Source organism: Theropithecus gelada, chromosome 8 (assembly GCF_003255815.1).
Source record: "Theropithecus gelada isolate Dixy chromosome 8, Tgel_1.0, whole genome shotgun sequence".
Taxonomy (NCBI): Eukaryota; Metazoa; Chordata; class Mammalia; order Primates; family Cercopithecidae; genus Theropithecus; species Theropithecus gelada.
The window spans coordinates 27,042,845-27,070,078 of record NC_037676.1 but is presented as its reverse complement, the minus strand read 5'-3'; the positions used below and the strand labels follow the sequence as shown (position 1 = coordinate 27,070,078).

Sequence of the window (27,234 nt, the reverse complement as noted above, 5' to 3'; positions counted from 1 at the left end):
CCACTGGACCCAAACCAGCAGGATCTGTACCACCTGGAGCTTGGTAAAAAGGCAGATTTCTACCATCTGAAACGGGGTGGCGCCAGCAGCCTGCCTCTGCGGTGCTGATGCCCACAGGGGTTTGGAGAGCCCCGCCCTCTCTCTGGCCCGTCCATTCACACAGCCATGTGCATTCATTCGCCCACCGGCTGCACTTGGATCTGGGCACTGTGCCATCGGGGTGCACCTTGCCCATTCTTTTTTTTTTTTTTTTTTTTTTTGAGACAGGAGTCTCGCTCTGTCTCCCAGGCTGGAGTGCAATGACGCGATCTTGGCTCACTGCAACCTCTGCCTCCCGGGTTCAAGCGATTCTCCTGCCTCAGCCTCCTGAGTAGCTGGGATTACAGACAAGTGCCACCATGCTTGGCTAATTTCGCCATGTTGGCCAGGCTGGTCTTGAACTCCTGACCTCATGATCCACCCACCTCAGCCTCCGAAAGTGCTGGGATTACAGGCGTGAGCCACTGCGCCCAGCCTGCCCATCCTCCTTTCTACACAGCAGAGCCATGCACTTTTTACCTCTGCCTCCTGGGAGCCGCAGCGCTGGTTTGTGTGCAGAGTCTGCTTCTGTCACTTCACTTAAAAACGGCAAACCAATTTATTAACCATTTGCTCAGTAGAAGTTTAATGGAGAAATCGTTGTTTAAAACAATCAGTCGGAAAGAACAGCTCTTTTACAAACAAGTTATGGCAGTGGAGTCAAAACCCCAGGTTCAATTTCCTGTTCCTTTCACCTGCCCCTAGAAGGGGGAAGAGGCAGGTGAGCAGGAGAGATGGGGCCATTGAAATGGTAGCTAGAGGAATTACAAAAATACACTCTGATGTAGCAACAGGGTTGTGGTGAAACATGCCGGGGGCTGGGGAGGAACAATCGGGGAGGTTCTGGAGGCCACGAAGCCTGCAAGATCTGCAGACAGACGCTCAGTGCCTTGGGGAAGAAGGAATCCTGATTCCCAGGCGGCAGGTCTGGGGCTGGACACATGCTGTTTGGGGGATCACCTGGACGCCTGGGGAGACAGAAATGATTAAAAAATGGCAAACCTGATGGTTTTTCTCACCCTTTTCTATTCCCCCTAGAGACGGAAGCAGTGAAAGGGAGGCAAGGAAAAGCTATCAACCCAAAGAAATCGTTCCTAACGTAGCCCGAGGGGTCCTCAGCTCCTCCACATATCTGCTCCCCCAGACCCGGGTCTACTGGCCGGACTAATAGACTAAAGGGGAGGTCTGTGGGCTGTGACTTGATAGGCACAGCGGCAAGCTGCCTCCTGGGGAACAGTTCTCCCTGGTATTTGGAGCCCATGTGAAATAGTGCCCTTGTTTTACAGTACTTTTGTTTGCAAGTGCTCTTTGAGCCGGAAGGCACTGATACCTGACCATGAATGAATGTGCTCAGTTTCCATTGCCTAGAAGGGTCAAAGCCTGAGGGTAGCAGAAAAGAGGAAGGCAGTATAGGGTCAGAGGAAAGGCAGGCAGACCCCCAAGACCAGCTGTGACAAGTTCTGTCTAGAGGTGGGCCTGTACCCCGATAGCTTTCCTTCCTAGGACATCATTACACTTTCTGAATAGGGTTTTTTTGTTTGTTTGTTTGTTTGTTTTTTTGAGATGGAGTTTCGCTCTTGTCCAGGCTGGAGTGTAACATACACTATCTCGGCTCACTGCAACCTCCGCCTCCTGGGTTCAAGCGATTCTCCTGCCTCAGTCTCCCAAGTAGCTGGGACTACAGGCGTCCACCATGACGCCCGGCTAAGTTTTGTATTTTTAGTAGAGACGGGGTTTCAGCATGTTGGCCAGGCTGGTCTCAAACTTCTGACCTCAGGTGATCCACCAGCCTCGGCCTCCTAAAGTGTTGGGATTACAGGCAAGAGCTACCATGCCCGGCCCTGAATAGGGTTCTTTATCCCATTCCAGTGTAAGGTGGCCCCACTTCTTCCCAGCCTTCTCCATGTCGATTAGTATTAGATATCTTAGAAGTCAAGGACAGCATTGGTAACGAGTCCCCCAAGATGGAGACATCTCCATCGTGTAGGGCAGGTTGGGGTGTGTGTATGTGGATGAAAATAAGGTTGAAGTCAGCTGTTATAGACTCATAAATATCCATATTGGAACTCACCAACTGTGCATGTTGGGGGAAAAGAAACAGAGAGATGGTTGCAGAAGGAGAAAGGAGAGTCATCAATAATACCCAAATGTGCTGGTTAATGTTTCCGGTTTCCATCCAGAACTTGACATCTGAGCAGAGCCACAGACTGAAGTTCCTTACCGGCTTTGTTTCAGTGCCTCTCAGTTGGAAGCATAACAGAAGATTAGAAAAACCAATTGCCCGGATACGGGCTCGAATCATTTTTTAAAAAATAAATGGATTCCTGTTAATGGGCCTGATTTTCAACTGTGTTTAGGTAAAGAACATTGCCATCGTTCAGAATTAGACATGAGCTTCAGTGTCCCTGAAGAGCCACTTTAAAGAAGAATGCCTTTAAGATTTGAAAGAATTCAACCCATGCTACTTCTGAATGATTTGCTGTTAGGTGCTGTGCAGATATGTGTTAGAAAGAAATAGGAGGCTTGTGAAGGATCCAAGAGTATGACTTCAGAAGCAGTGCAGGTTAATTTGGGGCCTTTGGAGATGAGTCATCCTGCTAAAATAAACACATCAGCTTTCTCTTCACAACTTAATACATGTGTCCATATTTGGTAGCAGGCCTGTGGTGAACATGCCGGCCTACCTGCAAAGGGGCCGTCTCCATGCTAAAGTGTGGGCACCAAACATTAGCATATGCACTAATATATCATCAAGGAAGGTTATTAGTGACACCGCTACCTCTGACGGTATGGGACGCAACATAAAACACCACATGCAGATATTTTTTCTCTTATGCTCGGACTCAGGGAAAAGCCCCACTTGGGTAATGTTTTGGGGTGATTGTGAGGAACTGACTGGTTGTGTTAGGGCAATGATAAAGTTTGGAAGTTTGTCTTCTTCCAATTTCATGTTGAGATGTGATCCCCAATGTTGGAGGTGGGCCTAGTGGGCGGTGTTTGGGTCATGGGGGTGGATCCTTCAGGAATGCCTTGGTGCCCACCCCGTGGTAATGAGTTCGTGGGAGATCTGGTTGTTAAAGAGGCTGGGACCCCCTCTTTTCTCTCTCTTGCCCCCTCTTGCCATGTGGCACGCCATCTCCCCTTGCCTTCTGCCATGAGTAAAAGCTCCCCGAGGGCCTCACCAGAAGCAGATGCGGGTGCTGTGCTTCTTGTATAGACTGCAGAATGTGAGCCAAATAAACTTTGTTTATAAAGTACCCAGCCTCAGGTATTCCTTCATAGCAATGCAAAATGGATGAATACAGGCAAGTTTCTTAGCTATTTAAGGAGACGTATGAGACTCTGCAGATGATCATATTCCCATATACTAATTAAGGCACATAGCCTTGATGGTTGGGATTTTCCTAAATTTTCAGAAAATTCTACTGTGCTAGGTTGCCAATGCCACTCAAAGTGATGTATTGGTTGATGGCCTAAGGAAAGTTGGGTTTTGAATGACCAGGTAATCAGTTAGAGTCTTTGATGTATATTATTAGACATGTGAATTCGTAGAAGTTGCCTGTGGGGGTAGGAACAGAGCAGAAGAAAGAACAAGGAAGAAAGAAGAGAGGAATAAAAGCAAGCAAAAAAACAAAACAAAACAAAAATGGCACGCTGGAAAGAATCGAAATGGAGGAAAGAAGATGAACCCCTTTAGTCCATATTCTAGTAGCTACTAGGTCCATTGGGCCAAATTCTCCACGTCTTGCTCAGTAATGATACCATTGACCACAAGGAATCAGTCCCTCTCTGGCAAGGTAGCAGGATGGACAAATGGCTTGTGGAAGGAGGAAGAGCAGAAACCACAACTCCTGATCTTAACAAGACCTCTTTGGCCAGGTAAAATGGGAAACTTTAATGTTTCCACGGAGCCAGGCACCCTGAGACCTGGGGAAAGGAGAGGGGATAGGTAAGCTGTCTTTGAAGATGAAATAACACCATCATAGCTGTGGTAATCGGATTCTGCTAATGGCTAAGAGTAGGTCCTGCTCTCAGTGTTTAGAGACACAATCTCAAGGAAAGGTGAGCTGACTGGTTGCTATGGCAACCGGATGGGCATATTGGTCCACTTAACTGTCCCCATAGTAACTAAGCTCCTGGGGAGTGATAGAGGAATTAGTTATCTTAACATACTATTATTATCCCCATGGTAACCAGTCTCTAGCCAGAAGTGGTCAGCTTCAAGGTGCAATCATAGGAAAATATTTGCTGCCTAGAGAAAGGGTGGGCTGGACTCCTTGAGGGGTGTGTGTGTGTGTGTGTGTGTGTGTGTGTGTGTGTGTGTGTGTTTGGGGATGAATGTGCTTCTAGGCCTGGAAGCAAGGCTAAGACAGTTGGTGTGTGAGGTCTCTCCTTGCCCCCAGCTTATTGGTGCCCAACTCACTCATGGGTTGCAGTGGCCGGTACAGCTGGGAAGAACGCCCCTTCCAGGCTACACATTACCATTCTGGTGCAGGGTGCGCCGGCGCTGGCTGGACTGCATGCTCAGGACCAAGTACTGCCTCATAAACTCACTGAACCGCTTCTGATTGGCCAACTTCCGGGCCGACTTCCGGGCCCCAGTGAAGCCCCCAAATCTCTTCTGCAGCTGCTTCTGCTCCATCTCACCAGCCTCCTCCATGCCAGGCTCAGGCTCCTCCTGCTCCTGGAACAGGCTCCGGACTCGGGGCATTCGCCGCAGATGCTGCATCTCTGAAGCTCTCGGCTGGTAGAGAGCAGCCGCCACATGCTCTGGGGCGGCAGGGCTGAGCTGCCAAGAGCTCCTAGCCATGACCTTGGTGCATGGAGTCCAGAGGGGGCTGGGGAAGACCTTCTCTTCACACTCGAGGATGCACACCTGCAAATATACGGGTGGGAGGAGGGGAGAAGGAACAAGAACCTCTGTTAATCCAGGGCGAGGGAGGAGATCCGGCCCACTGCACCAGTGCAAGTGCTTCTGAAGCATCTAGTTTATCAAGTAACGTGCAGCAGTTTTACACAGGTTTTTAGGTTCGTAGAATTTCAGAATTGGAAACAAACAGAGAATCATCTGACCCAGCTCCATCATTTTACAAAGAAATCAGGGCTCAGAAAGGTGAGCGTAACTTACCTCTGGTGTCACAGCACGTTAACATAGGAAGTTACGACAGGATGAATGCGCCCAACACCACACCCTGTTACATCTTTAGTCGAGTTTTTGGAGCCAAGCACAACTCATGACTGTCACCCATAAAGACTTTTATTTTGTTCTGTCCTCAGGCTTGTGGAAGGTCAGATGGGTTAAAGAAATTGGGGATGTGAAAGTATGTAGTCAAATCTGCAGGTTTATTTTAAGGTCATTGTGTAAAGATCTACCCGGATGTTGTTAATTTTTCATCCCTCGTACAGCAGTCGTCACTATCTGTGTATCATTTATAGCAAATGGGGGTCAAGACCCTGTGTGGTGTAGGCAGACTGTACGTGCGAGGCCGAACCTGTGATCCAGTTCCAGGTTGGAGGAGAGATGCCATCATCAGATGTGAGCCCAGCAGACCTGCCCCGTCCCTGGGAACACTCTGCTCTGCCTCTCCTGCCAACCCTGACTTCTAGCCACCAGCTGGACCGGCCCCCTCTTGGCTGGTTCTGACCTTGGCCCCCCCGTCCCCCCCCCCCTCACGTTCTTGGTTCTGATTGGGTCTCCTGGAAGCCTCTGCCCCCGGCTTTTCTTCCTATTTACTGTTTTGGCTTCACCCCTAATTTCAGTCTAGGTTTCTGGCCTTAGCCTACTGGAAACCCCTGACCTTGCTGCTGTGAGTCAGTAGGCAGAGCCTCTCATCATAGCATGGAGCTCCTGCCTGGCTTCCAGGGCACCTTCTGGGGCAGAGGCTGCAACTGTCTGGCCTGTATTCATCTCCCCTTCTCCTTATGCACAGAACACTGTTTTATTCCTAAAGGCAACATATATGTTTCCCAAGCTTCCTTGGAGTGATAAGTAGCTGACGACATAAAAATGGAAGTGGAGGCCGGGCGCAGTGGCACACGCCTGTAATCCCAGCATTTTGGGAGGCTGAGGTGGGTGGATCACGAGGTCAGGAAATCAAGACCATCCTGGCTAACATGGTGAAACCCTGTCTCTACTAAAAATACAAAACAAACAAACAAACAAAAAAATGAGCCAGGTGTGGTGGCACGCACCTGTAGTCCCAGCTACTCGGGATGCTGAGGCAGAAGAGTGGCGTGAACCCGGGAGGCGGAGCTTGCAGTGAGTGGAGATTGTGCCACTGCACTCCACTGTGGGTGACAGAGCGAGACTCCATCTCAAAAAAAAAAAAAAAAAAAGGAAGTGTAATCCCAGCACTTTGGGAGGCTGAAGCGGGCGGATCACTTGAGGCCAGGAGTTTGAGACCAGCCTGGTCAGCATAGCAAAAACCAATCTCTGCTAAAAAATACAAAAATTAGATGGGTGTGGTGGTGGGTGCCTATAATCCCAGCTACTGGGGAGGCTGAAGCAAAAGAGTTGCTTGAACCTGGGAGGCGGAGGTCGCGGTGAGCTATCACGTCACTGCACTTCAGCCTGGGTGACAGCGTGAGACTGCCAAAAAATAAAATAAAATAAAGAAATAAAAGAAAAAGAAAAAAAAAAAAGGAAGTGATCAGGCATCAGGTGGGGTTTTCAAGAAAGTAGGAGGCTGACTTAAGTGGGAAGAACATCCCGTTTTCCTCTTCCTCCAACTTTCTGCTTGGAATGTGGACATTTGGGCTGACATTGTGTTTGCCATCTAGAAACCATGCAGTGACTCAGAGGATGGGAGTCATGGGCTAGAAGCTGCCGACTGGCAGAGAAAAGAGAGGAGACTGGAGCTGCCACTGCAGCCCTGGGCTGTCCCCTCCTCACTCCTGGTGAGGAACTGAATCTATTGATTTTAGCCACTGTCACTTTAGGTGTTTGTTACTAGCGGGTGAATTTCATTCTTATCTGATGCAGTTGTCCTTCTGCTTGGCCTCTCAGTCCCTGTCTCTGAGTGGCACCTCACTTCCCAGCTGACTCAGATTTCAAACTCTGGGCATATCTTTTCCTCCCCTCTCACCGCCCCCATCCTGCCAATCTACAGTTCTGCCCCTCCTCCCACTCCCTCTACCACCGCCTAAGTGCCTGTTAGGTGAAGTGGGTCCCTAACTGATCTCCGCATCTCTGGTCTTTGCCACCGTCATCAATGTGGTACCTCTGGCAGGATACCCTTCCTGAAGAGTAACTAATCATGTCATTACCTTGCCCACAGCTGTCTAATTGTTTATTGTGTCCATAAAACAGCTCCAAACTCTTGAGCAGAGCATTCAAATCCCTCTACCACCTGGTCCAGCCCACCATCTAGGTCTTATTTCCGAGTCTTCATCACATGCCCCTTGAGGCCTATAAGGCTGTTCCTAGTGCCTTAAACACCTCAAAGCTCCTCACAGCCGCATGCCTTTCTCTCTGTCCCTCGAATGCAATGACCTCGTTGAATCCTTCCATCCATTCTTTGGGACCCAGACAAGCTCCAGTGCTGCCCCTCTCTGATACCTTCTAGTTCTCTGGCAAGAATCGCTCTCTCCTGCCTCTGTCTTCCCACAGAACTTTGTATTCCTCTTGTGGAAATTTTAATGCTTTATGTCATTAAATTGCAATACCTTCTAAGGCAGAATATGACAAATTAGGGACCACATCTTACTCATGTTTGAATCCCTTGGAGGAATCTTCTCCTTTCAGTAAAGACTAGGGTTTCAGTAGAGGTTTGTCGAACTGAGCTGAATTAATCAAGAAGTCACTTTATATTTAGGTAAGAGTATAAAAGAAGGGAATGAAAAGAGGTGAGAAAGAGTCCCTGGAAGAACAGGGGTCGCAGCTAGTTGCAACCAGGACTGGAATGCCCCTAGTGCTTAGCATGCACACTGGTACAGCAGCACCTGTCACCCTGCTGCCATCCTTTGCTTATCTGATTACTCATCTGTCCCATTAGTCCAGGACTCCAGGATTCTTTTATTCTTTTTCTTTTTTTTTCTTTTGGAGACAGAGCCCACACCTGGTCTAAAGGGTCCCACACCTGGATGTGAGTCCCAATCATCTGCAGAGCTTTTAAAAACAGAATTTTGGCTGGGCGTGATGGCTCATGCCTGTAATCCCAGCACTTTGGGAGGCTGAGGCGGGCGAATCATCTGAGGTTGGGAGTTTGAGACCAGCCAGACCAACATGGAGAGACCCCATCTGTACTAAAAATACAAAAAATTAGCCAGGCATGGTGGCGCATGCCTGTAATCCCGGCTACTCGGGAGGCTGAGGCAGGAGAATCGCTTCAACCTGGGAGGCGGAAGTTGTGGTGAGCCGAGATTGTGCCACTGCACTCCAGCCTGGGCAATAAAAGTGAAACTCTGACTGAGAAAACAAAAAAACAGAACTTCAAGACTCAACTCAATCTCTGAAGAACAGAACCAGGGATTAAAACTTATCTTTACAAAGAAATTAAAAACTTAATTTTACAAAGGTCAGGTAATTCCAATATTTGCCTGGGTTTGCAAATCATGAATATAATTCGATCTTTGCATTTTATGATGCGGTTCAGTAATGTGTCCAAAACAACACGGTTAGATAACAGTATAACCTGAACAAGAACTCAAAGATGCCTTGCGGCCCAGTCCGAGACATCTACTCAGCTACCTCTGTGTGCTTGCAATATGAATTGTGGCAATCAATGCAAGAAAAAGGATTTTATGAGGCCAAGAGCTGAGGTTTGGATGGAAGTATTGCCTGTATTCCAATGGACTGGAGGGGACAGACAGGGAATGGGTCTGACGGGAGTGTTCCTTTCCTTCCCTGGTAGGGTTTCCAAGAAGCAACCTGTCCAAGTCCACCTATTAGTCACAGGAGGTGACATTGGCCCCTAGTGATGCTCAAGCCATGGTTTTTCTGAGCATGCCTTTTTCATTTAGCTTTTACTCAGAGATACTTAACACATGGAACCTAGTTGCTGACAGAATGACCTCAGTAGGGAGATGCAGGGAACTACTTTTTCACACCTGCAATGTAACTGATTATAAAAAATTAAGGCAGCCCTCCCTTCCATAGATAGGGAGGGCTGCCTTAAGAACAATGGAATTGCAAACTTCTGGAGTATTCTATAAGAATTGTTACTGTGCTGGGCACGGTGGCTTCCACCTATAATCCCAGTACTTTAGGAGGCCAAGGAGGGAAGCTCCTTTGAGCCCAGGAGTTTGAGAGCAGCCTGGGCAACATAGGGAGACCTCATCTCTACAAAAATAAAAATGTTAGTGGGGTGTGGTGCATGCCTGCAGTTCCAGCTACTTGGGAGGCCGAGGTGGGAGGATTGCTTGGGCCTGGGAGGTCAAGGCTGCAATGAGCTGAGATTGCTCTACTGCACTCCAGCCTTGGTGACAGAGCGGGACTCTGTCTCAAAGAAAAAAAAAATGCTACTGGAGTTTGTTAGAATGCAAATTTTTAACCTACAGCATTGGATATTCTGACCCACTAAGTCAAGGTCAGAAGGGTGACCTTGTCTTAAATTGCATTAAGAGATTTAGAGACAAAAACTAAGGCAACCAGTCCCCAAGAAAGAGTGTGGGGAAATATATTTTAAACTCCCTAAAATTTGGCCTGGTGCAGTGGCTCACACCTGTAATCCCAGCACTTTGGGAGGCTGAGGTGGGGCCCATAAACTTGTATTTTTAGCAACAGCCCAGGTGATTCTGAGGCTGGATGATATCTGGAGAAATCCTGCTTTGAAACTTGCTCTGAGGAGGAAGAAACCATTGCAGAACATGGTGGTTAAAGACTCCTACAGAGGGTGGCTCAAGCCTGTAATCCCAGCACTTTGGGAGGCCGAGACGGGCGGATCACGAGGTCAGGAGATCGAGACCATCCTGGCGAACACCGTGAAACCCCGTCTCTACTAAAAAATACAAAAAACTAGCCAGGCGAGGTGGCGGGCGCCTGTAGTCCCAGCTACTCAGGAAGGCTGAGGCAGGAGAATGGCGTAAACCCGGGAGGCGGAGCTTGCAGTGAGCTGAGATCCGGCCACTGCACTCCAGCCCGGGCGACAGAGCGAGACTCCGTCTCAAAAAAAAAAAAAAGACTCCTACAGAGAAAGAGTCACTTGGGTCTGTACTTAGCCTGCTCCTGAAATACTTGGAAGAAAAGCAGCTAGAATCAACGTGTAGTATATTCTTTCAGATCAGAATCCTGTTGAGTTAGTACTCTACAGGAGTGGATCTCAACTGGGAGTGATTTTGCCTGCCAAGGGGCCATTTGGCAATCTCTGGAGACATTGTTGGTTGTCAGAACTGGGGTGTGTGTGTGTGTGTTTGTGTGTCTGTGTGTTACTGGCACCTAGAGGCCAGGGATGCCAGTAAACATCCTAAAGTGCCCAGGACACCCCCCACAACAAATAATTCCCCAGCAAAAGTGCCCATAGTGGCAAGTTTGAGAAACTCTGCTCTGCAAAGTCAACAGGGATGCAGAGAAGTGTGGCTAGCACTGGGAAAGCCATCGAAGGGTAGAATGGGGGAGCTGGATCTGACCTTTGAGCATGCTTGGTCCAATCCTTGCAGAATAGGAGCCCCAAACTGCTTGTTGAATTGTTCTGCTCTGTCAGTTTACAGAAACAGGTGGAAGAGTTGTTAAACCTGGAGGTACTTAGATCTTCTGTGAGCCCCTGGGTTTCTAAGCCCAGATGGTAATTAGATTTTGTGTCAGTCAGGGAAAATGAAATTCTGTGATCAAACCAGATGCCACAGTCCAAACCCAGACTTGATGCACTATTAGATAAATTAGATGCTAACAAAATCATCTCAACTCTTGATTTAGGAGAGGGTTTTGGGCAAATAGGAGGAAGGCAAATTCACAACAGCATTTGTAGCACCAGATGGGCATAGGAACTTAATTCCCGACCCTCTGGTGTGGGAAACTCACCAGCCTTTTTCCAGAGATGGGTTAATGGCTTATTAAGTGAGCTGGACACGTGTTGGCAGCCCACGCTGATGGCATTACTATATTAAGCCAGAATGCATATGGGCATCTGGAGTCTCATATGGCTGCCAAATTGATCCATAAAGCTGGGCTTATGGGGAAAGTGAGCAAATGGCCATTTGGGTGTCTGGGCTCAAAGATTAGGGTACAAAGTGGGAAACAGGCACATGAACCCATTGGGGATAAAAGGAGCAGCTCACAAAGGCGGTCAAGTTTCTGCCACTAAAGAGTCACACCACTTCTGACCAAGAGATATTTGGGAGCTATTTGCTTTCTGAGGTCCTGCTAGAATATCTGAGGACAAATACAGAAGACGAACAGCACAGAAGACAAACATATAAGGAACTCCTACTGCAAGTCACTTCATTAGAATTTTCATTTCATGAAGATAGAAGGAACTACCAAAAGGTAGTTTGTTTAGAAATAGATTTTAGGGAATTTTATTGATTGATTGAGACAGAATCTCACTTTGTCCCCCAGGCTGGAGTGCAGTAGCATGATCTCAGCTCACTGCAACCTCTGCCTCTCGGATTTAAGTGATTCTTCTGCCTCAGCCTCCTGAGTAGCTGGTATTACAGGCATGCACCACCATGCCCAGCCAATTTTTGTATTTTTAGTAGAGACAGCTTTTCGCCTTTTTGGCCAGACTGGTCTCGAACTCCTGGCCTCAAGTGATCCACCTGCCTCAGCCTCCCAAAATGCTGGGATTACAGGTGTGAGCCACTGCACCAGGCCACATTTTAGGGAGTTTAAAATAAATTTCCCCACACTCTTTCTTGGGGACTGGTTGCCTTAGTTTTTGTCTCTAAAACAACTCAGTGAATCCAGTTTTTTCTCCTTGAGCTGATGAAGTAAGTACCATTCACAATTAGGTTAAAGGCCAGGACATTGCAGTGGGTTTGGGTGTGAGTCATTTACCAACCAAAATTATAGTTTAACAACAAGCAGCCATACTTCAATAGTCTACTAGGAGCAGAAATAAAAAGTTTCTTGATGAAGCCGAGGATCCAGAGGACCCTGGGAAGAGCTTGGTGGAGGGACTGGGGAAGGGACCCTTGCTGAAATATGAGTCCCCCTGTCATTCACAGGATGGACATAGCCAAGGCCTGCCAGATTTGGAAATGGGATTTGAGTGCCTACTTTCTAGGCATTTTGTTAAACTTAAACATAGGTTAAAAGTGAATACAAACTAGAAACAAAAACAAGCAGGCAGCCGCATCCTCCGGGGGGTTAGCAAGCACTGTGAAGGTGTTAGTCCTCCATTGTGAGGCTTTTACGGTCCATTTTCTGACTTGTTTCAAAGAAGTAAAGCTGAGAATGTTGTCTAGACCCCAGATATTTAAGATGCTATGGAGAGATGCAGACATGCTCCAAATTTTTGACTCTCTGAAAGATGCAAACGTAAAACCTTTACAGAGACTGCAGCAGATGTGCCTATTAGAAGACTAATGGTCTTAGAATCTTCCAGTTTCCGCGGGATGGGATGTGTTTATTGAGCTATGCTCTGTGCCACACACTGTGCTGCATGCTGGGATACCCAGCTCCATCAGTAAAGAAAGCTCACTCCATATGGGGAGAGAGAGTCCTGCAGATATGACTAACAATCAGAACACGAGGAAGGAGGGCCCACTCCACTGGGGTGGGCGGAGAATCAATGCAGTGTTCTCTTACCAGGGGACACTTAATCTGGGATTTGAAGTGCGAGTGGGATTTATGGATGGGGGAGGAGGCCGAGGCAGGCACGATGGCAGGGCAGGAAGAATAGGCAGGATTTCTGGGAACTATGGAAAGTGATCGGGTCTGGAGCCCAGGAGAGAGGAGGTCAGGAGCGTGCCTCTAGTTTTCTGCAGCCTAGGAGGAGCAGAAGGCCTGGGATGTATGGGTGGGTTCTCAGAGGGAGGTGGAAAGCAGAGAATCTTGGTCATCCTTTATGTGTAGGGGATGGGGAGAGGACAAGGAACCAACACAGTAGCCAGAGTGGGGAAGAGAATGAGGTGCATGGACGGAGAGAGGGCTGGGGTTCCTGAAAGAGGGAATCGTCAGCAGGATAGGAGCTCAGAGAGAAACATGGTGGATGAATAAGAGGAGACATTTATTTAACCACGTAACCGAGGGCCAACTGTAGACTATATTCATGGAAAGTAATAATATTAATAACATGGGAAATTGATCTTGGTATAATATAGTAAGTGAATTGGTTAACTGGAGATGCCCTGGGTAGTTATGACTGGTTGGAAAATGGGCTTGAAAACCACTGAGCCCAAGAGCTTAGTGCTTTGGGTCTGCTGGATTTTTATCTCCTCCTCTGTTATCTGGAGGTGGGAGACACCAGGTTGTGTTAGCCCCCCTGCAAATACTCGGTTCTACATTTGTACGTTTGCCTTAAGGAACTGTGGTGCTTCCGGTTATTTTGAAAGGTTAAGGGGTTTAAAAGATGGCATCTTTTGAAAGAAGTTATTTGACTATAAAGTAAAAAATAATTGAGCTATACTGGATTTAATAGGAGAGGAGTAACTATGTGGACTGAAATGTAGATAGTTGACAAAGCAGTTTATTTAATGAAGAAAAATTTAATACTGGATTTGCACCTGAAGTTGGAAATTTAAAATATAAGAGAGCATTTTGGTACTAAGGGGTTCACTGTTGAATTATCTGCAATATCAAAAATAAAAGGCACATATATGTTCAATCGTTAGACAAATTACACGGTCCTTCTGTATCCACAGGGGATTGGTTTCAGGATACTAAATCTACAGATACTCAAGTCCCTTATATAAAATAGCTATGCGGCCGGGCACAGTGGCTCATGCCTGTAATCCCAGCACTTTGGGAGGACGAGGTAGGTGGATCACTTGAGGTCAGGAGTTCAAGACCAGCCTGGCCAACATGGTGAAACCCATCTCTACTTAAAATACAAAAAATAGTGGGGCATGGTGGTGGGTGCCTATAATCCCAGCTACTTAGGAGGCTGAGGCAGAAGAATTGCTTGAACCTGGGAGGTGGAGCTTGCAGTGAGCTGAGATGGTGCCACTGCACTCCAGCCTGGGTGACAGAGTGAGACTCTGTCTCAAAAAACCAAAATAAAAATAAAAAATAAATAAAATGGCTATGCACATCCTCTTGTATACTTTAAATCATCTCTGGATTACTTATATTACTTAATATAATGTAAATGCTGTGTAAATAGTTGTTATGCTGTATTACTTTATTTGTATTTTTTTTATTGATATATTATTGTTATTTTTTTTTCTGAATGTTTTCTATCCATGGTTAGTTGAATCCTTGAATGTGAAACCTGTAGATACCGAGGGCCAACTGTAGACTATATTCATGGAAAGAAATAATAACATGGGAAATTTATTCTGGTATAATATAATAAGTGGAAAAAAGTAAAAACAGGTGTAATTTCTCTTTCTCTGACTTTCTCTGACTGGTGTAATTAAGGGTGATTTAAATTTCTCTTTTTTTATACTTTTCTGAATTTGCCACACTCTCTGAAATAAGTAACGTTATTTTAATCCTGGGAACGACCTGGCATCACAGGCAGGGCTCTTCCTGCAGGTGGTATGGTGGAAAGATCGCAAGGTTCTGGGTTGGAAGAGCAGCTCCTGTCTGCATCTGTTTCCTATGGGCCATGTGATGCTGGGCAAGTCCTGTGAGCTGTGGGAGAGGCCTTGGCTTCTCACTCAGAGTCTGCTCCGGAGTAGGGAGGGAGGAGGTAGTCAGGGAGGAGGACAGCCTCTCTGCCTTGCCTTGGGGACCTACCTCCAGGTTGAAGCTGTCCAGGGCTGGGCGGAGCTTCTCCTGGCATGTGAGACAGTCCCTCTGACAACTGCTGAACACACTGGAGAAGAGGCTGAGCAGCAGCAGGTCACAAACCAGGACTTTCATGGTGCAGGAGCAGGAAGCAGGTGCTGGAACATACAGGAAGCATGGCAGTGAGTACAGCCATTCTCGGGGGGCTGCTTAGGAGACCCTAACCCAGAGGATGCAGGAAAGACACTCCTCTGCTGTCTCTGGCAGGACGGCACTAGGGGCCTGAGATTCACTTTCCAGGGGTGTAAATTGTCAAGGCCATAGGCAACCCGGCCCGATCACCTAGACTCAGTGTTCACGCACAGGCTTGCTAGTGTCTGGGTTCTTGAGTTGGTCCTGGGCGTCAGGACACCCCTGTGATTCCTGCCACCTGCCTGGCCTTGACACCACACAGGCACTTTTGGGAGCAGCTGTGTGGTGGCAGAGATAGCTTTCTTGGAAGCTGAAGGCATCGCTTTGCAGCTTACCAGCATGTGACATTAAATCAACCTCTTCGAGCCTCAGTTTTCATAGCCCATAAAAGGGGCACAGTGGCACCTGCCTTATCACAGGCCTATTGTGAAGATGAAGTGAGATCTGTAAGGGGAGTTTTGCAAAGTGCTGTGCAAAAGTAAGATGAGTAAAATACGAGATTTATTAATGACTCAAGTGCTTCCTTTCATCCTCCTGACCTTCCCTGCTGCAGCCAGGAATGCCCCCAACCCCCATACCCTGAAATCTCTCTTCCAGGTACTTGCCTCTTATCCCTGCTAGATGTGAGCTAGTGCTGTGGTCTATCTCTGTCTCCCTAAAATTGCTATGTTGAAATCCTAACCTCCAAGGTGATAGTATTAAGAGATGGGATCTTTGGGCCAGCCACAGTGGCTCACGCTTGTAATCCCAGAACTTTGGGACGCCAGGGCAGGTGGATCACTAGAGGTCAGAAGTTCAAGGCCAGCCTGGCCAACATCATGGCAAAACCCTGTCTTTACTAAAAATACAAACATATATACATACATATCCAGGTGTGGTGGTACACACCTGTAATCCTAGCTACTTGGGAGGCTGAGGTGAGAGGATTGCTTGAACCCGGGAGGTGGAGGTTGCAGTGAGCCGAGATCGTGCCATTGCATGCCCACCTGGTTGACAGAGTGAGACTCTGTCTCAAAAAAAAAAAAAAAAAAAAAAAAAAGAGAGAGAGAGAGAGAGAGAGATGGAACTTTTGGGAGGTGATGAGATCATAAGACTAGAGCCCATATGAATGGGATTAGTGCCCTTGTAAAAGAGGCCCCAGCGAGCTAGCTAGTCCCGTCCACCACTTGAGGACACAGCAAGAAGGCAACAACTAAGAACCAGGAAATAGACCCTCACCAGACAGTGAATCTGCAGACATCTTGATCTCAAACTTCCCAGCCTCCAGTACTGTGAAAAAGAAGTTTCTGTTATTGGCAGGGCACAGTGGCTCATGCCTGTAATCCCAGCACTCTGGGAGGCCGAGGCAGGTGGATCACTAGAGGTCAGAAGTTCGATACCAGCCTGGCCAACATGGAGAAACTGCATCTCTACTAAAAATACAAAAATTAGCCAGAAATTGCTTGAACCCAGGAGGCGGAGGTTGCAGTGGGCCAAGATCACGCCACTGCACTCCAGCCTGGGTGACAGAGCAAGACTCCATCTCAAAAAAAAAAAAAAAAAAAAAACAGTAATTTCTGTTGTTTATAAGCCACCCAATCTACGCTCTTTTGTTACAGTCACCTGGACAGACTAAGACAGTTGGCTTTCTGAGCACAGGGCCATGTTATTCACCTTGGCATTCCAGGCCAAGCACAGGTCCTGGCATGTGGAACTCGCTATTTAAAATTGAACAAAGAAACTATTCTAAGATAGTAGCCCCAAGGATTGGTCGATTGGATCAGTGGTTTGCAATCTTGTGTAGGATTGCCTGAAAGGTGTGCAGTTTTCACTGTTTCTCCTTGAAACTTATCTTTTGATCAAGCCTTCTGAATCTGAAAGATGCTTTCCTGGACTGTATCGTTTTGGGTCCCTGTAGAATCATCTTTAGGTGTAGGATTAAATGGAAAGGGAACAAAGAACTTTCTAGAAATGTAAATGTTCTTGATTGAAGTCGCAGGAGTGTATCCATTTGCCAAAACCCATTGAGTTGCAGATTTATATTCTGTGCATTTCACTGTATGCAGTTCCCTTAATGAACAGTTCAGTGCAGAAAGCCAAAAATGACTGCCTTTATTGCTCTTTCTTCAGTTGATATTGAGGAACTGTAGAAGGTCTTGCTACTCCAATGCACCCTGCAGACCAGCTGGAATCTTGTTAGAAATGCAGATTCTTGGGCCTCACCCGAGAACCACTGAATCAGGATCTGCGTGTCTTTTTGTTTTTGTTTTGAGACAGTCTTGCTCTGTCACCCAGGCTACACAATCTCAGTTCACTGCAACCACCACCTCCCCAGTTCAAGAGGTTCTCGTGCCACAGCCTCCTGAGTAGCTGGGATTACAGGCACATGCCACAATGCCTGACTAATTTTTGTATTTTTAGTAGAGATGGGGTTTCACCATGTTGGCCAGGCTGGTCTCGAACTCCTGACCTTGTGATCTGCCCGCCTCGGCCTCCCAAAGTGCTAGGATTACAGGCACGCACTACCAGGTCCCATTACTTTTTGGAAGGATCCGCATTTTTAGCAAGATTCCCAGGTGACTTATATCTGTGCCAAAGTTTGGGAAGTGCTGGTATGAAAAGGATGTGAACAAAGGAGGGACCTGCAACTGAGCCCACCCCAGTTCTTCTTCTTGTGCATCATCAAAGCATTTCATACCCAGAGGATGACGGTAAGTATGGGATGCTCAATAAGTGTTTGTTAAACCAGTGAGTTGAATGTTTGTTTGTTTGAGATGGTCTCGCTCTGTTGTCCAGGCTGGTGTGCAGTGGTGCAATCACGGCTCACTGCAACCTTGAACTCCTGGACTCAAGTGATCCTCCCACCTCAGCCTCCCAAGTAGTTGGGAGGATTGTTTGAGCCCAGGATGCCTGGTTAGTTTTTAAATTTTTAGCAGAAATGAGGTCTCGCCATGTTGTCCAGGCTAGTCTTGAACTCCTGGCCTCAAGTGTTCCTCCCACCTTAGCCTCCCAAAGTGTTGGGATTACAGGCATAAGTCACTGCACCTGACCAATTAATTCACATTTGAGATGGGTTTTGAAACAAATAATGAACACAGTGCCTATATAAATGACTGTATTGCAAATGCATTTGAGATGAATTTTTCTTCTTTATCCCAAGGACCAGGGCTTTAGTTGAGATTTATTGCCTGGGTTATTGTAATAGCCTCCTAATTAGTCCACCTAATGTTCTGGCTTCCCCCCAAGCCATCTTCAATCTGATGATGTCACCATTTATTTAATTTTATAACCTCATTGCTGTCAGGAGGAGCTCCAAGGACTTAGCACCGACTGATTCTTGCCTCATCTCCTAGCACCTAACCTCGCATAGCCTCTAGTCTCAGCCAATCATGTATAGCTCCGAACTGTATCAGGCTCTTCATGTTTTTTTTTTGAGACAGAGTCTTACTCTGTCACCCAGGCTGGAGTGCACTGGTGCTATCTCGGCTAACTGCAACCTCTGCCTCCTAAGTTCAAGTGATTCTTGTGCCTCAGCCTCCTGAGTAGCAGGATTACAGGTGCCCACCACCACATCCGGCTAATTTTTGTGTTTTTAGTAGAGACGGGGCTTCACCATGTTGGCCAGTCTGGTCTTGAACTCCTCACCTCAAGTGATCTGCCTGCCTTGGCCTCCCAAAGTGCTGGGGTTGCAGACATGAGCCACCGTGCCTGGCTTGTTAATGTCTTTTTATCTTGGCACTTGCTCTTCCCTCTGCCCAGAATATCCTTCTCCAACTCATCCTTCACACACACCTCTAGCTTCATCCCTTCTGGGAAGCCATGTCCACCCCATGGTCTGAGTTAGATCAGTCTCCTCTGCTGCCCTGGCATCTGGAAGAGCACATCATAGTGGGAGGCCAGCGAGCCTCAGGGGCTCCATCCATCAACACCGGCACAACAGACGCACGCTGCAGAGTGGCGGTGATGTGTGCCTTCTCATCTGCTGATGACTACAGACTGCCTGCTTCCCACCGCAGCTCTGCGGCTTGCTAGCTGTATTTGACCTCTCATTTCCTCATCTGCACAAATGGGATGAAATTAGTACCTGTCTCGGAGGATGATTAGTGGGTTAATGTTTGTAAGCAACTAAAATAGCACTGACAGGCAATAAGCATATATACGAGAAGGAAAGAACCCGGCATGCAGCATTGACTCTAACACTCTTTTTTTGTTGTTTTTGGAGACGGTGTTTCACTCAGTTGCCCAGGCTGGAGTGCAGTGGCACAACCTTGGCTCACCGCAACCTCCACCTCCCAGGTTCAAGCAATTGTCTTGCCTCAGCCTCCTGAGTAGCTGGGACTACAGGAGTGCATCACCACGCCCAGCTAATTTGTGTAACATTAGTAGAGGTGGGGTTCACCATGTTGGCCAAGCTGGTCTCGAACTCCTGACCTCAGGTGATCCACCCACTTCGGCCTCCCAAAGTGCTGGGATTACAGAAATGTGCCACCATGCCTAGCCTTACGTTTCTCATTCCACGAAATTTCCATCTTTCTAGATATTTTTGTAGTGTTCCAAACAGCGTGGTTGTGCCCTCTGCAACCACATGGTGGCAGTGGCTATACGTCGCAGAAGAAATGGAAGGGAGGAGAAAAGGAGCCGTTTCCTTTCCTTCCTAATATGAGGTTGTAATACAGAATGTGTGCATCGGCTGAGCTGACAAGCTGTGACAGATGTTAGCGAAATGCTCTCTGGCTGAGGTTTTTTGTGAACTTCATTAACCGGGGCAATTTGCACATTCAGGAAATGTTGGCTGGTTTGACTGATGTTTGCCATCTCAAATTCTGGGTAAATGGGATTTAGAGGCGAGGTGTAAAAGGTAGATGAGCTTCTGGGACACATAGTGCATGCTCCATTTGCAGGTGAAATGTGGAGCCCTACACCTTGGCATTTGGGGAGACGTTGTTGAGTGTCCTTGGCTCTAGCCAAGCCCTCCCTGTGGGTCAGAGGCACATGTACCTTCCGGACTCCAACCTCCCGGCCCTTCTCTGTCTCCCCTCAGTTTTAACAATTGACTCCACTGATTATTCGAGGAGTCATCCACACTCAACGCTATCCATTACCCCCTGCAATTCACAGAATCTGCAAAATGGAGATGACCACATAGTTCCCTCCACCCCGCAGGTGGCTTGCAAGCTTTAAAATGAGACGAATGTCAGTGAAAACTCAAAATTATGTAAATATCATTATAAAAGAGACAGCATTCTGTATTTTCTCATACACCTCCCAACACCTACTACAATTGTGTTCTAGGTTAAATCAGATTTTGGACTTTGAAAACTCAGCAGATGTTTTTCATTTGTAAGAAGTCTTGACTATATCTATATGCTGGATGATGCTCTGTATTTAAATGGAGATGAGTACTTAGTTAAATCACGAGTTGTATTTGTGTTTAAACCTTACACTGTGGACCTGTGTGACTGCGGACAAGTCCTGAGATCCTCAGTCTTTTCAGCTGCAAAGTGGGGATAATAACAGGTTTGTTGTTACATTGATGCTGCAATTTTATACTTTATAACAATGGGACTGTGTGCAAATTATTTCACTTCTGTGAGCCTCAGTCTTCTCAACTGTGAAATGGGAATAGTGACAGGTTGTTGCTATTTTTATACAACCATAGCAGACATCAGTAAATAAAAAGTTACCTGTGTAGGTTGAATTTTATATGGTTGTATTTCACTTGGTGAGCCAAGCTCAGCTAATACTTCTATGTGGCAATACTATATTCTGGGCATCTCATATTGAATAAAGAAATATTGAATTGCCTTTTCTTTTGGCAATGACACCTCATAAATTTAATTGTGCCTTGCTGTTTATAAAGATAAAATACTGCTATGGTTTGGCCTTAATCGATTTGCTTGTAATCTTGCTTCCAAGGGCAATATAATTAGTTGCTTATCTGTTTGGAGAATCACATATGCAGCTTTAGCCGAAGCTCAACCCTAATTAAGTTTTGTCTTATGACCTATGCGAAGGCCTGTAATTTTGATGCTGCCAGCAGAGAAGAGAAGAGGGGACTGGTCTTGCTAGAGGCAGATACACCTCCTTCCTTTTCATCACTTTTCATCAACCACATGTAGAGAACATTCTTGACAGGTTACCAAAAAATTTTATATTCATATATTATACAACCCTATAATCTAGGGTTAATATCAACCCACCTTTTTAAGATGAACATAAACTCTTAGAGGTTAAGCAATTTGACTAGGATCATCCAGTTTATAAGTAGCAGAGCCAGGACTTAAACTCAGGTGTGTTGACTCCAAATCGTGTGCTCTGGGAAACCATAAACTTTACACACTGTTTCTGCTTTTGGAAGGTTGCCAAATTCTGACAGAATCTCATTGTGGTGGAATCTATTTGCATTTCATAGCAATCATATTACTATGACTTTAGAGCACTGTGAGCCAGGCTCTGCGCTAATTGTTATCATCCCCGTTTTATAGTTGAGCAGATTGAGGCTTAAGGAGTCGACATAACTTGAAGTGGCAGAGCTGGGACTCATGTCTGATCCTGCCCATCAGTGATCCCTGCAGCTGTCTTCGTGTAGGAGAACTCATTCAGGCACTTCCTCTTGTTCTGAACTCTGCACTCCCTCTCTGATGACAACCCTTTTTTTTTTTTTTTTTTTTGAGATAGAGTCTTGCTCTGTTGCCCAGGCTGGAGTTTAGTGGTGCTATCTCGGCTTACTGCAACCTCTGCCTCCCGGGTTCAAACGATTCTCCTGCCTCAGCCTCCTGAGTAGCTGGGATTACAGGTGCCCGCCACCATGCCTGGCTAATTTTTTTGTATTTTTAGTAGAGACAGGGTTTCACCATGTTGGTCGGACTGGTCTCGAACTCCTGAACTCAAATTATCCTCCCACCTCAGCCTCCTAAGGTGCTGGGATTACAGGCATGAGCCACTGTGCCCGGGCTGATGACAACCTCTTTATTGTTGCTTCTCCCCAGTTCACAGTGGGATCCTTCATTGCGCACCAGCTGCATGTCCATTGGAAGATAGGTTGGTCTTCCCCATGCCCCATTTCTTAGACCCATTGCAGACAAGACTCCTACAACGGAGCTTGTGCTTATTTACCAGCTATTATGGAGAGAGGCTGCTTTGGTTTATTTTCCTCTTCTGGCTGATACCATTACACTTCAAGTGTCTCTCCTCTGATCTAAATTTCCACCTGGAAAGAGGGGGACGGCATAGAGGAGGTGGAGGAAAGAACAATTGCCCAGCCCAGCACAGGTCAAGCATTCCCTAGGCTGGGGAGAAATGAACGAGCGAGAGCTGTGCTCAGAAACAAGAGTCCTGGCTTCTAGTCCGGCTCTGTCGTTACCTGTGGGATTTTAAGCAAGATCTTTTCTCTCTCTGGGCCTCAGCTTTTCCCTCTATAAGAAGAGGCAGTTAGATGAGATGGTTAATATTCTTTGATTTTATGAATGGCCAGATATTTGTACTTTCCAGGAAGTGAGAAGGGAGGGAAGAAGGGAAGAGGAAAAGGAGATGAAGGCTTCATGGGGAAGTAGCTTCCGGGCAGCACGGGAGGAAAGCCATAGAAAGGGTGTGGAGGGGGCAAAAGACACACGTTCAGGGCTGCTGCAGGTGGGAAGGTAGCCCTCAACTCCCATCCTCCTGGTTCTGGGCCACACTCCCACATATACTGGCAACATAATTTAAATAGATTTTGGAAAGCTTTTATTCACTTTTAGCTGGGTGTATTAGGATACATCTGCAATCCCAGCAACTTAGAATGCTTGAGTCCAGGAGTTTGAGACCAGCTTGGGGAACATAGTGAGACCCCTATCTCTACAAAAAAAAGAGAAAGAAAAAAAAGAAAAAAATTAGCTACGTGTGGTGGTACAAATCTGTAGTCTTAGCTATTCAGGAGGCTAAGGCAGGAGGATAGCTTGAGCCCAGGAGGTTGAGTCTGAAGTGAGCTGTGATTGTGCCACTGTACTCCAGCCTAGGTGACAGAGTGAGACCCTGTCTGTAAACAACAGTAACAACAACAACAACAAAAGACCAGCCTGGGCAACACAGCAAGCCCTCCAACTCAAAAAGAAAGAAAGAAAGAAAAGCTTTTATTTACTTTTATGTAATAAAATCATTCAATGTTCTTTTCTAAAATATTGGAATATTGGAAAACACAGATAAACAGCAATGAATCTAGAACAACAATCTTCAAACTTCTTTTTTTTTTTTTGAGATGGAGTCTCACTCTGTTGCCCAGGCTGGAGTGCAGTGGTGCAATCTCGGCTCACTGCAACCTCCACCTCCTGGGTTCACGTCATTCTCCTGCCTCGGCCTCCCGAGTAGCTGGGACTACAGGCACCCATCACCACGCCCGGCTAATTTTTTTGTATTTTTAGTAGAGACGGGGTTTCACCATGTTAGCCAGGATGGTCTCGATCTCCTGACCTGGTGATCTGCCCGCCTTGGCCTCCCAAAGTGCTGGGATTACAGGTGTGAGCCTCCGCGCCCAGTCAAACTTCTTTAAATTTGTACCCCTAGCAGTCGATTTTGAGTACACATTCCTAATTTATTTATAAGTTACATACTTTATAAAATCCACTAAAATGCAAATTAAGAAAGGTAAGATAAAAACAAAAGTCTCAATTTCCTGAAGCCCATTGTGAGTTTGGAGGAAGCCAGAGCTCTGGCCGCCCTGTGCTCCTGGCACTTGCTCTGTGCGGCTCCTATCAGGAACTCCACACACGTTCCTTGGCCAAATGAATGAAAGAATGAATGGAGAAGGAGGGTGGGGGGAAGATTGCAGGCCAATGTGGAAAGAGGGGAGGTTGGATCTGAGCCATTGTGGGATGGCAGAGCTGGGTGCACGGTGAGGCATGCGATCTACTCCACCTGCTAGGCTGGGCCCGCAGGCTGATGATTTTGTGCTTCTGCAATGTTGAAGCAGCTGCCAGTATTTTGGAAAATAAATAAATAAATAAATACCCACAGGATCATGGAAAATTGAGACTGAAACTAATTGTAGCCTATCCAGGGAGATGCCCAGAAAACTGGCTTGTCCCTGAAATTGATGTGCTCCAAATCTCACGACTAGTTTGTGATTAGATGGAAAGCTTTATGTTCGATTGTGGGATTTAAATAAAGGTGTTTAGAAAATTCAGTTTGCTTCATGACTGCCCAGCAATTCAAGCCACTACCAGTCATTCATTGTCAGGACGGCTCCTGTTTTCTGAGAAGGGTCCATCCCTTCCTAAGACATCTGAGGAGTAGCTCCACCCAGACCCGGAACGCAAGAGATTTCAAAGCTTCCTTCGTGGGCTTTGGGAGCTGTGGAGCTGGATGGGGAAATGAGGGATCGCTGAACCGTGTCAGTGCAAGTAAAGAACGCTCCCCTGAAACTTCCCATTCCTACCCGTGTGCATATGTGCGTGTGCGTATTAGCACAAAATAAGCATGCAGACAAGCTTAGCTCACTGCCTGGTGCAGAGTGGGTTTCAAGAAATGTTAATTCCGTTGCCCTCCTTTTGTGTGTTTGACCTGGCTGCTGCCTCCCTCTTCAAAGCCCTTGACCCATCCAGATTCCACCTGCCTTCCCACTTGGTAGAATCCCAGGACTCCCGGGAGGAAGTGCTCCTTCTCCCAAATTCTTCTAGCACTTGCTCTCTGGATTATGCGATTTAGGACTGAATTACACCCAGCTTTGCATGGTCCTCTAATTGTTTCTCATGTTTGTGGCACATCTCTCCTCTACCCCCGACCCCACTATGAGTTCACAAGCACCCCTGACCATAATGGGGAGATGAACTGGAGCCAGAGTGGCTTGGCTCAGTCCTGACCCTGCCACGTACTGAATAAATCATTTAATCTCTCAGGTTCAGTTTCCCCAACTGCAACACCGAGATAATGGCACCACCTCACAGGGCTGTTGCTGGGATAATAGGTGTGAAAGCGCCTAAATCGTTGTACAAATGTAAAGTGCTGTTATTATCACCTCCGCTGAATCTAGTAGAGCCCCTGCAAGCCTCCCTGCCTGGTGGAGTGTAGACGATAACTACCTGATTGAGTGAATACAGAACAGCTTTGTGACAGCTCCTGTCATAGGCGCCAGGGAGCACAGGTTTGAGCCTAATCCTGCAATCACTCCCTTCATTGACAATGCAAACTCGCCTGCATTTTACAAATCCCTAAGTACTCTCAGCCTTCAGCTGATAAAGCAGGGGCTGCCGCCCTGTGGGCAACAAAACCGCGCCCTCACAACAACCCGAGGCTGCACCACAGCACCCTTGACAGACAGCACTGGGTGGCACATGGAGATATAAAAGCTGCTGCTTTTACTGAGGTGAGGATGGTTGGGGATGGGTTTTCCAGGGACCCTCCTCTGCAGAAGACTCAGCAAGCCCAAAGGAGCACGAATCCTTTTTGTTAAAGGTAACAGAGCCTCAGTGGAAGCTTGTAGAATATTTCTCTGCCACACTTTACAAATGAGAAAAAAAGAGGGTGCAGGCAGTAGCCACCCACAAGCAGCGAAAAAGAGCAGTATTTGCTTTGGGAGGTTTTGATAAGAAGCCAGGCAGTTACTTTTCCTATCTATGTTGAAAACTCTGGTTTGGGCTTGCTGGCGAATGCCGTGCAAAGCTCATCTTTTGTTAGTCTGCCGAACAATGTTATTGGTTATAATTGGGGCAATTATGGGCTGCTTGAGGAAGCTAAACACAGATGTTTAAGCGCAGGATCAGGGTATTCAAGTCCAAAGCAGTTTGCTTTAAATAGTCCATTTCCCGAATCATCCTGCCTTACTTGAAATTCCCCCAGAACTTGCCCATGTTCAGAGCGAGATTGGGGGAGGAGGGGCTGGGTAGTGAAGCCTGGGGAAGCAAGACCGAGGGAGAGAGATGCACAAAGAGAGGAGGAAGAAAGAAGGTGGCCGAGAGAGCCTCGAGAGTTGGGATGCGGTGACTATGAACGGAGTATTCTGCATGACCTGGGCAAAGACCTTTAGGTGGGGGAGATGGGCAGGGGGAGAGAGATGCCAAGCAAGAGAAGAGCCCTCTAAATGAATCAGGTTCTAGGAGACCAAGGTCACGCCCGTAGAAATGCCCTCTGGAATTCACACGCCGTGGCGCTCAGCAGTGTGTGTACACAGGTGAAGCACACTCCCCAGGTCTGGCGCTTCCACATTATTTGTAGCAATTTCTGTTGGGGGCAGAAGGGAGAAGGGCTCCCTGCGGATTAAAAACTCCCATCTGGATGGCATGAAGTTCAGTGATAGGCGGAGAAGCAGCCTGCACACCGCATCGGAGAGGAAAGGAAGCCACGGAGAGAAAACCCTCATGAGGGGGCCAGGGGCTTCCTGGGGGCCGCCCCGTGGAAGGCAAACCCCCTCCCAAGTGCCTGCCCCTCCCCTGACCTCACTCCTCCAGCAGCCTCCTTTCGACACAGAGCAACAACCACGTAGGGGCCACAGCTGGGGAAGCAAAACTTTTCCTCATTTCCAAGTTCCCCTCTTTCTGTTTCTGCATCTGTCTGCGGTTAAGAAAGAGCCTTAGCCCTCCCCCGTTCCCCACCATCCAAGCGCTGCAAAGGAGATGAATGAAGAAACCATCTCGCAAGAGGCCAGCAGCATCCACACTGGACAAAGGAGAGAGGCCGAGGAGCCAGACCCTGGTGGCCCTGCCCTCCCGGAGCTCCACGCAGTTAGTCCAGTTAGTCGCGGTCGGGCTGGGGGCCCCGTGCAGTTGCCTACCTGAGAGCTGTCAGTCCCCGGCTCCCTCCGATGGATGTGAGGCTCGGTTCCGCTGTCTCAGCCACACCAGCATATATATCCTCTCCCCCACGCACAGCCCTCCCCTTCCCTGCCCACCTCCATGACACATACACACACTGACCCCCTTCAGCAACCAAAGAGCAGAACCTGCAAGCCTTCTGGCTGCTCCGTTTCCCCGGCTCTGCCATCAGACCTGTGACATCCCCACCTCCCCATCAATCCATTCTCAAGCCTGCTTCACCTGGACTCTGTTCAGCCAGGATCCCACAGCTGCCTTCCCTGTGCTTCCAGAGGCTCTGCGAGGACTGACGGGGAGCTCTGGCAAGTCAGAAAAAAAGCCTCCTGGTGACAGTGATGAGGCAGACCCCAAATCCTGGACTCTCCTTGAGCAACCTTTTTGCCTGAGGAGTGAAGAATAGGAGGCAGGCAGAAGGCAGGGGAGCTCACGCCAGGC

At 47.4% G+C, this 27,234-nt stretch overlaps 1 protein-coding gene across 2 annotated transcripts; it reads right to left on the bottom strand.

The window, feature by feature from the left end:
- Positions 1-636: 636 nt before the first annotated feature.
- PNOC (prepronociceptin) lies at positions 637-27,030 on the bottom strand. 2 transcript variants are annotated; one of them, XM_025394383.1, is made up of 4 exons: positions 26,760-27,030; positions 14,858-15,006; positions 4,502-4,954; positions 637-1,046 (listed from the first exon to the last, which is right to left on the bottom strand). In XM_025394383.1, exons 2-3 carry the CDS (start codon positions 14,981-14,983, stop codon positions 4,550-4,552), a joined length of 531 nt encoding a protein of 176 aa, XP_025250168.1. In that variant the 5' UTR covers positions 14,984-15,006; positions 26,760-27,030; the 3' UTR covers positions 637-1,046; positions 4,502-4,549. The 2 variants fall into 2 exon arrangements, with proteins under 2 accessions (XP_025250168.1, XP_025250170.1); XM_025394385.1 differs by lacking the exons at positions 14,858-15,006; positions 26,760-27,030 and adding an exon at positions 5,207-5,347.
- Between the last annotated feature and the right edge of the window lie 204 nt (positions 27,031-27,234).